The sequence below is a fragment of the Gymnoscopelus microlampas genome (genome assembly GCF_963454915.1).
Source record: "Gymnoscopelus microlampas genome assembly, chromosome: 4".
NCBI lineage: Eukaryota > Metazoa > Chordata > Actinopteri > Myctophiformes > Myctophidae > Gymnoscopelus > Gymnoscopelus microlampas.
Genome location: NC_139941.1, coordinates 32,973,730 through 32,986,861, shown reverse-complemented (window position 1 = coordinate 32,986,861; position 13,132 = coordinate 32,973,730). Strand labels below are relative to the sequence as shown.

Sequence of the window (13,132 nt, the reverse complement as noted above, 5' to 3'; positions counted from 1 at the left end):
GTTAAAATTGTATCTCTCTTGTCACTGTGCTTAATCTGTAAACACAATTCTGCATCTTTCTCTCAGAGAACCCTTTCAGATTGCTCTTGAGAAACACAGATGGAATATGTGTTTCTATGGTAATAACTACTGCTTACAAGCAATAAACATATAATCACATACATCCATTAGTATGCACAGTACATACTGTATTATATGTATTGTCCCTGGCAACAGCAAAATAAAACCCTCAAAATGTTGTTTCAGTAATGAAATAAAAGTGAACATTGCATCCTGTGGGCTCAGAGGGTTAATGGGGTATATCTGTCCTGTACCATACACTGGCAATGGCATAGAAGGATATAGGATGAAAACTATCTTTGTTCTATACAGTAGATCTCCCCTAACATCTCAACCTCCTCTTTACACACCATTGCCTCTCCATATCTCTCCACTCCCAAAATGGCCAATGCTCTTATTCACAGCATGGTACATTGATACATAGATAGATGTATAGACCTTCATTGATCCCGAGGGAAATTCAGTTGTCATATAGCAGCACAGCACTAAGGCTGGTAAGGTTCAGGTATGGGTAGAGACTAGTGAACAGTACAAAATAAGTAGTAGCATTAGTAAAAATAGGATAACTCTATAATATAAAAGACAGTGTGTAAAGATCACTTAACATCCAACCTGGCCCTCTGCACTTGGACTGACCGGACATAAATAAATAAATGAATGAATACATATCGTTGCTGTCGGTGGGAACCTTGTATGTCCAAAACTGTTCCTTTTTTATTATTTGAAAAACATTTCAAAATAGTGAAAAAGCAGGTCTCCAAGTCCACATGTCTCGAGTGAATATGGAGATTTCTGCCCAACAGTGACGATATACAGTAGGCATGCAGGCTCACATAAAATCATAATCAATTTTGACAAACACTGTCTCTAGGTCCGTGTGAAGGATATGGCCTATACACTATGTGTCAGGGAGATTATTATTAAGTAATACTTACACAGTATGAATGATGTTTTTTAATGAAAAATAAGGAAACACTGTTTTTACATTATTATAATATTTACAAAGATAATACACATAGGCCTTTTGTGTATTTATCTTCTTTAATTATTATATATTTTGTGCATGCTTATCTACTTTTGTGCCTTTTATGCCTTCTGTTTTTTAACGTTCACTTTTTTAAAACCTGTTTATTATTATTATCATTATTATTATTATTACTTTACTTACTTACCGTTGTTGTAATAGTTGCTGTCTAGCTCTAGCGAGGGCTGGTGTGAGAGGGCAGGTTGGTTTAGTCCCTGCAGTGTGCCGTCTCTGTCTATAAGACTCCTCACAGCAACAGCTCTCCATTGGCACAGTATGGATGGACCACTGTACTTGACGGTGCTGTGGTATGGGCATACAGCTGAGGTATACCGAGTACAGTTCACCCGATGTTTCTGTGCAATGGACTATTATCCTGAGCGATGGTTAAATATATCCTGTTGAATGGAGGGGACACAATGTACCAACCTGCTCCGTCACTACTGCTATAATGCTCTGTCAGTGAGTATGGCGGTCCATGGTGAAGTACGCTCACTCAGTACACCTCAACTTTTTTTCTGTGAATGTGCTGTGTATTTCCTGTTCTGTCAAATAAAAATATCCACAGCTGTATGGTGGAATCCCAATGTACACACTTTCTCTTTATAGCTTGCACAGCTCCTTTACTTCAACTGTCTGCAGCCAATCAGTGCTGCGGTGCAGTAGGCCTACATTTATGTGTTCATGTTCGACTTTCATCACGTAGACATTTCTGTGAACTCAGAACCCCCGACCTCCTGTCCTAAATCTCTTATCAGTGAGTCTAGTCAGTTATTGACCAGTCCTCCTGAGCTGGTTTGTTTAGTTTATTTATTTATTTATTTGAAAAAAAAATCATAGAAAGTAGAGATTTAAAAACTACTTTTGTGCAGGTGAGTCAAAATGGTAGCGTGGTCACAGAAACACACAAAACAAGGTCAGGACAACAAAAATGATGTATGGGACAGTAAAACAAAAAAGGCCAAATGAATAAAGAAGGGCAAATGATAATGAAACTTAAAAAGTGTGTTCCTTGGAGCCAGGCCGTGTTGCCTACCCAGGGTCTGCGAACTTTGGTCATAGCCACTTGGAATGGGATCTGAAAAATCAACCTGATACATCTTGATCACATGACCCCAGTGATAATGTGTGCCGATTTATGTGAGTTTTGGACAAATCTGTTGGTGTCACGATCTGGTGAGGTGAGGACCCAAAAGCAGGACAGCCAAACTAACATGAAATGACACCAAACAATGACTCGACAACGACTGATTGAGGAAAAAGACTAATATACACATGAGGACTGATTACACATAAGATACAGCTGGGGAAGACAAGAACATAAAACCAAGAAAACTAGACAAGACTAGACAAGCCAAAGGAATGTAGAGAGGGGACAAGAGCTTGAGAGCGCAGGTACAGATGGGCAGGCAGGGAAAGCGGCTGAAACCCCCCAGAGCCTTCTTCCACTGCTGGGACAGGAACAGGGCATTGAGAGTGGGTCCAAAGGGCAGGGAAAGGGGCTGAAACCCCCCGGAGCTTTCTTCCACTGCCAGGACAGAAATGGGATTAACAATGGGACTGAAGTGGCATAGGACAGTCAGTACTTGCATGACCAGGACTTCTAGAGGTGATATCGGAGCCACTCACGACCAGGACTTCTAGGAGTGACACCAGAACCCGCACAACCAGGACATCACAATTAAACTAGCATGTGCTTCAGTAGTATCCCGTCCAACAGTTGACCAGCAGGTGCATCAAACGATTTCCCCCATCAGTCGACCAGCCAGCTGGAGCATCAGCAAGTCCATTTGCCACTCTTTGGGCTCGTACTGCAGTCACAGAACCATACAGCGGTGAAGGCAGCCTGTGTGGTAGCTGGGTGGGTGCTATCCGCTAGGTCCATTTGATCTGGTGAGGACCCAAAAGCAGGACAGGCAGGCAGGTAGTGATCAAAAAACGCACTATGGCAGAAAATGTAGTCTGGCACAAACAGGGCCTATAAATTGCGTCATGATCCAATGAATCCAGGGAAAACATGTTGATTGTACGACCTACGGTTCAAGGGGAGTTATAGGCCAAAATGATGAAGTGGGCTGACAAATTTGGGATGGAGGTTCTTCCTTGGCTTTGTGGGAATGTGTATGCAAAGTTTCCCATCATGATTTGTGTGCATGCATGGGGATCTCATCTTAAACAAGCTCAGTGCTTAATGAGTCTTCCAGTTTAGTAGACCTTGTATTGTAAATTTGTACTTCCATGTACCGTTGTTCTCATGTCTTACTAAATAAAGTACATCAATCAATCAATCCCAGCAATCGGGCACTGCATTCATGATATGTGGCATTTTGTGCAAAACGGCCACCCCTACAAACTTTGGAAGCCAATCAGGCAATTGGAATGGAATATGAGAAATGTGACAGACAGATACATCTTCATCACATGAGCAGAGATAATGTGTAGCCTACCGATTTGCGTGATGTTTGGACAAAATGCGTTTAGCAAATATCGGCCTCCTGGTGGCGCTATAACAGATCGATGCCTCCAGGGAGTGTGTGTACAGTTTCACGTCGATCGGGCCAACGCAACGGTGCCGTAGATTAGCTGTACACGGACGGACGGACGGACGGACTGATGGACGGACAGGGGCGAAAACATCTCGTCTCTCGGGCCATGCCTTTGGCCTGACGGAGACAAAAATCTAAATCTGTAGGAGTAATATTAAAAAATGTGTTTTGGAAAAATGAGCCTCCTGGTGGCGCTATAACAACACAATGTGAAAAGGGTGGTATTTCTTCCTTGGCCTATAGTGGGAATGTGCATGCAAAGTTTCAGCCCTGAGGAAGATAATGAAATCAGACTAACCAGGATGTAATACTTTGGGGGATAAATGATCATCTCATCCAGGGGGCTACATTAATTTCCTCATTATAAAAGGCCATAATAGTTCATATATATTATTATAATTATTAGTGGGAGTACTTACTGTACACATTTGAATGTAGAACAGAGACAGAGACCTGAGATATACTGTACTGTATTATCATTAGCATAAACGTAAAGCCCTAGTGTAGCCTGTTTTTTTTTTTTTTTTTTTCAGGCTCATTTAAAATTGAATCCATTTAATGTAATCCCTATTCTATTCATTCTCCCTATGTTATTCCTCAAGTGTCTTTATGTATTTTAATCTTTTTGCTTCATTCTGTTTTTATTATTTTCTCATTATCTACATTCACTAAACTACAAAATACGCTACATAAATAAAGTTTGATTGGATCAAAGATTGATAGTAGTACTGTCACAATAAGGTGCACTAATCTCTGCCAGGAAGCATGCCCTACCTCTCTCTCTCCATCTTTCTCTCTGACTTAAGACAGCTCGGACTGGGTTGATTGTGCAGAGACGTTAGACTCTGAAAGAACAGCGTGTCTTACCAGATACTAGTTGTACGCAGATAGCAGCACCGTTCCAGCACCTCTTCAACTTCTCCCTGAGGCTGAAGAGGGTGCCCCCCTACTCTGGAAGATCTGCTGCACTGTCCCAGTGCCAAAGAAAGGTCACCCCAGTGCTCTCTGTGCCTACAGGCCAGTCGCTCTGATATCACACGTCATGAAGATCTTTGATAGAGACTGGTCCTGCAGCACATAAAGCCCCTGGTGAGTGACTCAGACAAACATTGGCACGGATGATTCCATCATCTACCTGCTCCACAGACCATACACACACTGGAGAGGCCTGGATTATGGACTATACCTCAACTGGATGCAGACTTCAGTATGTCAGACTGCAGGGTTACCTGTCAGATGTGCTAGTGCTAGTGAGGAAGACCTGTGCTCCCCCATGTACCGTGCTGTCACCCTTCCTGTTCACCGGCCCCTTTACACACTCTGGATTCCACTTCAAGTCAGGAGGCATGAGCCACCAAAGATGTTCTCATGCAGATGACAACTCCATTGTGGAGTGGAGTGACAACAACCACCTTCAACTCAACTCAGGCAAGACCAAGGAGCTATTGGTGGTCTAGTACTATAATGGAAGTTTTCAGTGTTACTTAGAAAGTTTCAAAGACCAGGAAGAACGCAGGACCGCATGTCAGGAATCAATATATCCTTTATTTCAGATGTCATCACAAGTAGAGAGACCCCTGTCGTCTCAGCCAAGCCCCCCTAGCTGGTTCAATCCTTACATAGGATTGTTTAGCTCACTCACACATATAGTAAATAGGTTTGCGTGAATCAGCTGTTTGTAGGAAGCAACAGAGCAAGCTGTTCTCCGTCAGGCCACCCACAGGTGCACCGTTGCAAAAGATCCATTTTACTGGGAGGTCCCGGTCCCAGTCTACAGAGAGATGTCAAAATGTGGGCGTTTCGCCACACTTTTTGATCATTGGCTCCGATGGTCCGACTGAAGGACAGCCAATGAAATGACAGAACGTTTTGTCCCATGGCTGGGAGGGCAAGCACATCACACATCCCACAATCCAGTAGATGGCGGTATTAAGCCTGCTACAAAGTATTGCTACAAGTGCCAAATCAATCAACTAGACTAGAGCTAGGCTATATCTCATGGAATGTATAGGGTCTCACTCTCAACAACTCAGTTAAGCTTGCAAAGCATTCATACACTATTACACAGGTCTCCCAGTACAGACATAATTAATTATGTCAAATATGTTGAATTAATACAACTTCATACACCTGTAGACTGTGGAAAAAGTAGCCTATTTTATATGGCCTTCATGTGAGGTCCAGTCAGCCTTGTGTTATGTGACAGTTTTCTCCTTGTCTTATGGTGTTAAAGCTAAATGTGTAGGCCTGGTTATGCTATAATTTAAAAATGACTATTTCATTTAATATTAATTGTATTATAATATCGTTATTGACAATCCTCTGGTACAGTGACACCTGCTGCATATTCAATCTGTATTTTAGAATAGCTCCCCCTAGCTGTTGTACAAATGCTGTCTAAACAGTTAACACTAATCTTTCACTCTCAAATTGTCTGCCAGTAGTCTAGCTATGTCAGGAGTAGTCAGTGATGAGTGAAGTATAGGCTTTGACCATTGTGTATCAAATGGGTTCTTTGATAAAAGCCTATATATATATATATATATATATATATATATATATATATATATATATATATATATATATATATATATATATATATATATATATATAGGCTTTTATCAAAGAACCCATTTGATACACACAAGCACGCGCGCGCGCGTGCGCGCACACACACACACACACACACACACACACACACACACACACACACACACACACACACACACACACACACACACACACAGTCTACACAAGAGATTATTGTGCTATACCATTTGTGCGTTTTCCATAATCACACCTCTCAGTGTGTATAGTCTTTCTGGCAATTAACACTTGAACATTGCTGATTCATCTCAGTCTATTCAACAACTTGTCTTCATAGCACGCAATGTCACACTCACACTTCAACTCAACTGCATGCCTCATTACTCATAATTGCCATTAAATATTGAATGAATGATGCAAAGTGATATGTGTTGCCTATTTGCGGTCCGTTGTCCTCGCATGTGTCTTGTCTATATATCGAGTTGTCATATTTCCTCGCAAAATGATACCAACTCAAAATAGGCTAGTTCATATTTATTGATTCAAGAAATTCTTATAATTAATTCATACCCACGTTTAGTATTCTTCGTTTCTCAGCAATATTGACAATTTGACAACGGAAATTAGATAGAGAGACAGGGAAAAATATAAACAAAGCCTATAATGATTCACGAGTTCATGCTACACTGTTCAAGAAATGTGCAAACAAAATGTCCACAGCTGTGTATTATTCGTAACAAACTGCATTTTAAGTAAAACAAATTAAACAATAATAATAATAATTATCATTATAATTCTAACAATAATAATTATTATTATCATTATTATTATTATAATAGCTAATAATTGGCTATAGATCTATCTCAGCCATACGTCAGCATAGCCTCCTCCAAATTCTACTTTTCCTCTATTGCTCAATCTGTCTGTCAGACAAGGCTGTGCATCACATCTCAGACGTGATGATATTCGGCTCTTTTTTCTTCTTCCCCGTGAGTACAGGAGCTCTACTAAACCTCGCTACCAACCGCTGCTTCTGTCCAAATTAATCTCGGGAGATGTCATTCTAACTCAGCTTGGATTGTGTGATATAGGCCTATATACTCCAGGAGGAGGCACATAAACCTGTATGTGGTCGCCACGGGGATAACGGGGCATATTGCGGCTGGCTGGCAATTTGACAATGACTTGAATGCTGATTGTGGAAGGGAGAGATCGACAAAGGAGACAAGGAAGGAGGAGATGAATCGTTTCCTGAGAGGAGAGAATGGAGGAGGAGGACTGCTGACGGACCGTAGGGAGCTGTCACCCCCCTCCACCAACACCTCTGGAGCCGACAGACAGACGGCCGTGCCCTCGGTGCATATCCGGGGACCTTTCGCCGCGTCGGAGGCGAGGAAATACTCGCTGAAACGGAACAGGAGTCAGACTCCGAAAGACGGCGGCGGCGAGGCGGCGGATTCATCGCATCCCGTCGCGTTGTTGTGCGGCGGCGGCATTGACGCCGATGAGATATGCGGGGTCGTTAGGCAGCGTCGGGAGGCTCAAGGACGCCCCAACGGCGTCGGAGGAGAGGCTTTGGACATGATTTCAGCGGCGGGCCAGGGAGTCAGAGACCCCACCACCACCACTAACAACAACATCAACAACGGCACCGTCTCTGATGTAACCGCGGCCTCGTCTTCCTCCTCATCATGCGCCAAAGGCAAGGAGGAGAGGAAGGGGAAGAATGTGATACGGGGCTGGAAGAGGGAGAGGGATGCTGCTGCTGCTATTAGGACAAGAAAGGAGAAGCACGGAGATGGCTCGTCATCATCATCCGCCCTGCCCGAGCATCATCTGTGCAGAGACAGCCCGTGCCATTGTGCACCAGACTCTAGGATTGTGGGGGATAACAAAAACGGCGTGGATTGTGGAGTAAAAGGCGGCAGCGGCGGCTCTATTGTTGTCAGACGGCATGACGACACCGCTGTTGGCACACCGGCCACCAAGAAACACAGGGGAGCCGAGAAGGTAAGGGATAATACCTAGGCTTTTGTCTGGAGGCCAATAAACCCCGCACACACACACACACACACACACACACACACACACACACACACACACACACACACACACACACACACACACACACACACACACACACACACACACACACACACACACACAACCATCTTCTTTGAAATTGTTACAGGGCTGCCAGCATCCCTTAAGGACACAGGGAAGAGAATGTCCTTTTTTGACATCATACAAAATCTTGATATTCAAGGCACACACAGTGCTGTCAAAGAATGCAGGCATGAGGGTCTAGGCCTGTCCACAGAGCATCTATACAGGCTACAACTGGAATTATGATGATTGAATGATTAAAGGATTGACTGACTGACTGACTGACTGACTGACTGACTGACTGACTGAATCAATGAATGCATGAATGAATGACATTATTAACATTGTAATATTTTATTATTAGCTTTTCAGTTCCTTTGGCCAGCTGGTACCATAATTATCAGTGCTGACTGCTGATATTCAATAATGAGAGATATGGTGTGAGAGGGGATATGAAAGGGAAAGGCATATCCTCTTTAGCAGCACATCATTATTAAATTCATCCCCCTGGGTAACCATAGATTTCCTGCAGAATGTTGAAGGAATGAAAATGATTTTAGACCACCATCATAATGTAGAAATGCATACTATTTGAAGCCATTCTTATTATTGGAAGATTAAAAGACCCACTGTCAGCAGTCATGACCTGACAAAGATTCCCTTTACTCAAACACAAGTCAGATAGATAGACATATTAATAGATAAATAGACCAACACATTTATCAATACATACACACATACACGTACACGTACACGTACACGTACACGTACACGTACACGTACGTGTGCGTGTGCGTGTGCGTGTTTGTGTGTGAGAGACAGACAGACACGCACGCACGCACGCACGCACGCACGCACGCACGCACACACACACACACACACACACACACACACACACACACACACACAAATGAAATAGGAAAACAGCAACATAGAGTAAAAACAAACAAGAGAGATGAAAAAGAGAGATGGGAGAGAGACAGGAAAATATCTAAACTGAGATGAGAGAGAGGAGAGAGGCTATGGCTCAGGATGTGGTTGTCAGGGAATCAAATGGTTCCCAGCTCGATGCCCTGCTCCTGGCATCACGTTGAAGTGTCCTTGAGCAAGACACTGAACCTGACAGGCAGGTTCACAAGGCCTTGCATGGCTGGCTCCGTTGTCATTGTGTGAATGGATCAATGTAACACATACATTGTATGAATGCAGAGAGAAACAGTGAAACAAACAAGATGAACCGATTGACATGGCTCTCATGCATTCCTGGAAAACCTGGAATGTTTAGATATTGTTTTCCAAATAGTTCAAATGTCCCAGAAATATGTTTTATGTGTATGACAAAAGTGATTTTCTTAGGTTTTCTCAAGGTAGGAATTGGTCTGATGCACCCTTTCAATCAAGTAGTCAATTGTCTTCGCCAAGCCTACAGGCATAGTGAAGACTATGTTTCCCCCCCCGTCCGTATGCTTTACTGAGACACTGCTGACAGATTCGCATAAAACTTTACACACTCCCAGTAGGCCAAAATCTCTTTTCAAATTGGCCTAATGGTGGCGCTATACCAGGTCTCTTCTTGAACCATACTGTAGGTCATACAAAACAAAGTTTCCTCTGGATTCCTTTGATCATGACATGACTCTACACAGGCTTCTGTAGGCTAAGCTCATTTCTGCCTAAATACATTTTGCGCCAGTTTGCATTTCTTCAAACATTTCTTGCTACTACTGCAGATTTTATCCAAAATTCACACAAATCGCTATGCATTATATCTGATTCATGTGATATGCATGTATAATTCTAATTTTCATAAAATATTTTGCCATTCCAATTTGCCAAATGTTGCGGGAGGGGCCCATTTGACAAAAAATGGCAAAGATCATGAACGCCTCGTCCAATCTACCCCAAATTTGACACCCATTGAGCAGCCTCTAAACAACGCAGAGCCAAAATTGATTTCACTTGCACCAACGGGGGCACCACAAATGCTACACATGTCACTGTTTGTTACAGAAACTTGATTTTGATTTGATTTTCTCCACCAAATTAAATACAAATATTTTATTGAGTCATGTGACAATGATCGGTTTAGATAGCTTGAGGTTTTGATATTTCACACAGTTTGCTTGTAATTGGCTTAAAAAATGTGTGGGCGGGACTGACACGGCCCCGTATGCCACCCTGCCTGGCAAAGAAATGCTCTCCCAGGTGTGCCCTTTTCTAGTTTTGTCCCTGCCAGGCCGGAACGGCCGGGGATGAGGTTTTCAGTCCCATGAGTCTGCCTGTCCGTCTGCCTGTCTGTCCGTCCATCCGACCCTAACCCTAACGGTTAGAGTCCGATAGCCATACAACTTTAAACGGCACGCACATTCCCGCCAGGCCAAGGAAGAACTGCCACTCAGAACTTTATAAATTGGCCTCATGCATAATTTCAACTCATTGTTTAGCACTTTCATTTAAGTACAGGGAAAACTGTTGTGCCCTTCTTTGTCCTTTGTTCAGGGTTGACTGCAGGTGCGGTGGTCCTGGGACCTTTGTCCCAGGACACTGACGAAGGTCCCAGACGAAGGTACCAGGACCAAAACATCTGCTAATTTTATGCACGCCTCACTATGAGCACAGAGCACTTTAAGAGCAAATCAATTTTAAATAAATACTATTTTCTTTGTCTCTGTCTAAGGAATCTTCCTTAATAGTTTATGCAGCGAGCAAGTCTTTTTCTATCAGTTTTGCACTTTCATTTAAACCATCCAAAACATAGTAGGGATGCAACAAACACTTACTTTCCTAATCAACTAATCTGTTGATTATTTTTTTGATTATTAATTTCATCTGTACAATTGAACTGTTGAGAAAAACCTTCGAACACCTAGAATAAAAGCTTAAAGTGCAGGTGTGTATCAATAATAAAAGAATACGCCCACACACTGCCAAGCTGCATCTGTACAATTGACACAGACATCTTGAAATTGCTTATAATGTTTACCCAGCAGTCAAACTTTTCATTAATATGCAATAAAATAAATGATTTGCGGCTCTCATTCTTACATATATATACAGTATGATAATGACTTGATAAAGATATAGGTGTTGGTCACATAAAATGTCCTGGAAATGTACTAGAAAATTATCTCTTTCTGAAAAGAGTGGTGAAGAACCCTGATTGACATATGGAGAGCTGGGAGAGACAGAACAAGGAGAGTCAGAATGAGAAACAGATTGAGATTGAGAGAGGTGTGGGAGAGAGATACAAAGGAGAAACAAAAATCGAGATGGAGATGAGCCCAACGCTTACTAGTGATGACTGGCTAACAGGGCCACCTGCGCCATAGCGGCACTCAATCATGAATCTCAAAGGATTACTTCTGGTGATGACACACAGTACTGTGCTTGAGCCTCAGGGTATTGAGCCTCAGTTTGCACTTCAGCCAGATACATCTTTCTCCCACCAAAGTTCCACAATCAAGGATTGGGAACTTGAAGATGGCAAACTTGTTATTAAAAATGACTGGTGTAGAGCTTTGGTCTGCTCTGCTGATATAACAAGCTTGGGATCTACATTGTGTGTGTAGGTCGTAAAGTCAGGGTGGATGGCAAAGACAAAGTGTTGATCTTTAGTGGACTCATCCATTATAGTAGCAGGTAGAGGAAGCAGAATCAAAACAGCAGCCGCTATCTTCACAATTTGTGGGGGATATTGTAACATGCTACCCACTTCTCCTCATGGACAGCACAATTGTGGGTCCCTGTAGGGTAGATAAGTGGTTCTCAACCTGTGGGTCGGGACCCCTAGGGGGGTCCCATCATGATTTTGGGGGGTCCCCAGATGACAGTGAAGTGACAACTGAAGGACTTTTAAGACCTTTTTAATACCTCAAAAAAGAAAAGAAAAAGACCATTACTGCATCAAAAGTAATCGACAAACTATACTATAAAAAAAACGGGTCAAACATTGGCCAAATTGTCAAATAATTAATTGTGAAAATGGCTATTTTCACAATATTTATCTGTGGAACCGAGTCAAACTAAATGTAATGCCTCAACTCCTACAATTCCAAGTGCTTGTCAGGGTGGGGGGTCCCCAGTTCAAATTGGATTATTTTGGGGGTCACGGTCTGAAAAGGTTGAAAACCACTGGTGTAGATGACACAGGGGGGTGTAGTTGGCACAATGTATGCAGTTGGCACAGTGATTGTAGATGATGCAGTGGATGTTAGGACAGGGTCATGTGAGCCTAGAAGAGGAGGAGAACTCTAGACCTCATCAACTCATCTCAGTGGCAAGAAAATATACCGTAGTAGGAAATAGGAAGGAACAAATGAAACCAGATAAAAAAACAAAGAAAATCTTTAAAAGGCCTTTAAAAAAATAGCCACAGTGTTTTTACATTAAACTTAAATGAGAATTGACTGCGACTGCATAGCAGTGACTTCTAAAAGTGGATGCTATGATAGCGTCCACTATTAGAAGGCAATTTTTCAGAAATGCGCTTATGATGTGGATGTGCTTTTTATCAGCTGTCCAAACATGACTGTACACAAATACAGAGCTGGTCTCGCTATGCCCCACTATCAGGTACTGAGCCACCCACGTCCATCCTCCTCTTCTGCCTAACAAAACAGTATGCTAATAATCCTTTTAATTTACATTTTATTCCACTATTCCTTGTGGAGCTGTATTTTCTTAACGGCAGGCATATTGATATATCACAATTAATATGCAAATTGTGGAACAACAACAGCATGTTCTCCAGGTGACTCAGAGCACTTTTTCATGACTGAGTGTAAGTACGCTACTTTATTTCGGAGTTCTCGCTGACTGACACCAACTTTAAGTTTTACGTAATTTCTTT

The 13,132-nt window shown here is 42.4% G+C and overlaps 1 protein-coding gene across 1 annotated transcript in view; it reads left to right on the top strand.

Moving 5' to 3' along the window:
- Positions 1–7,416: 7,416 nt before the first annotated feature.
- The window catches only part of znf608 (zinc finger protein 608), a gene marked incomplete at its 5' end in the record, with an annotated part of 33,445 nt that continues 27,729 nt past the window's right edge, over positions 7,417–13,132 (top strand). Inside the window, one exon of the mRNA XM_084055483.1 lies at positions 7,417–8,187. Coding sequence (XP_083911609.1) covers positions 7,417–8,187 — 771 coding nt within the window. The remainder of the gene's footprint in view (positions 8,188–13,132) is intronic.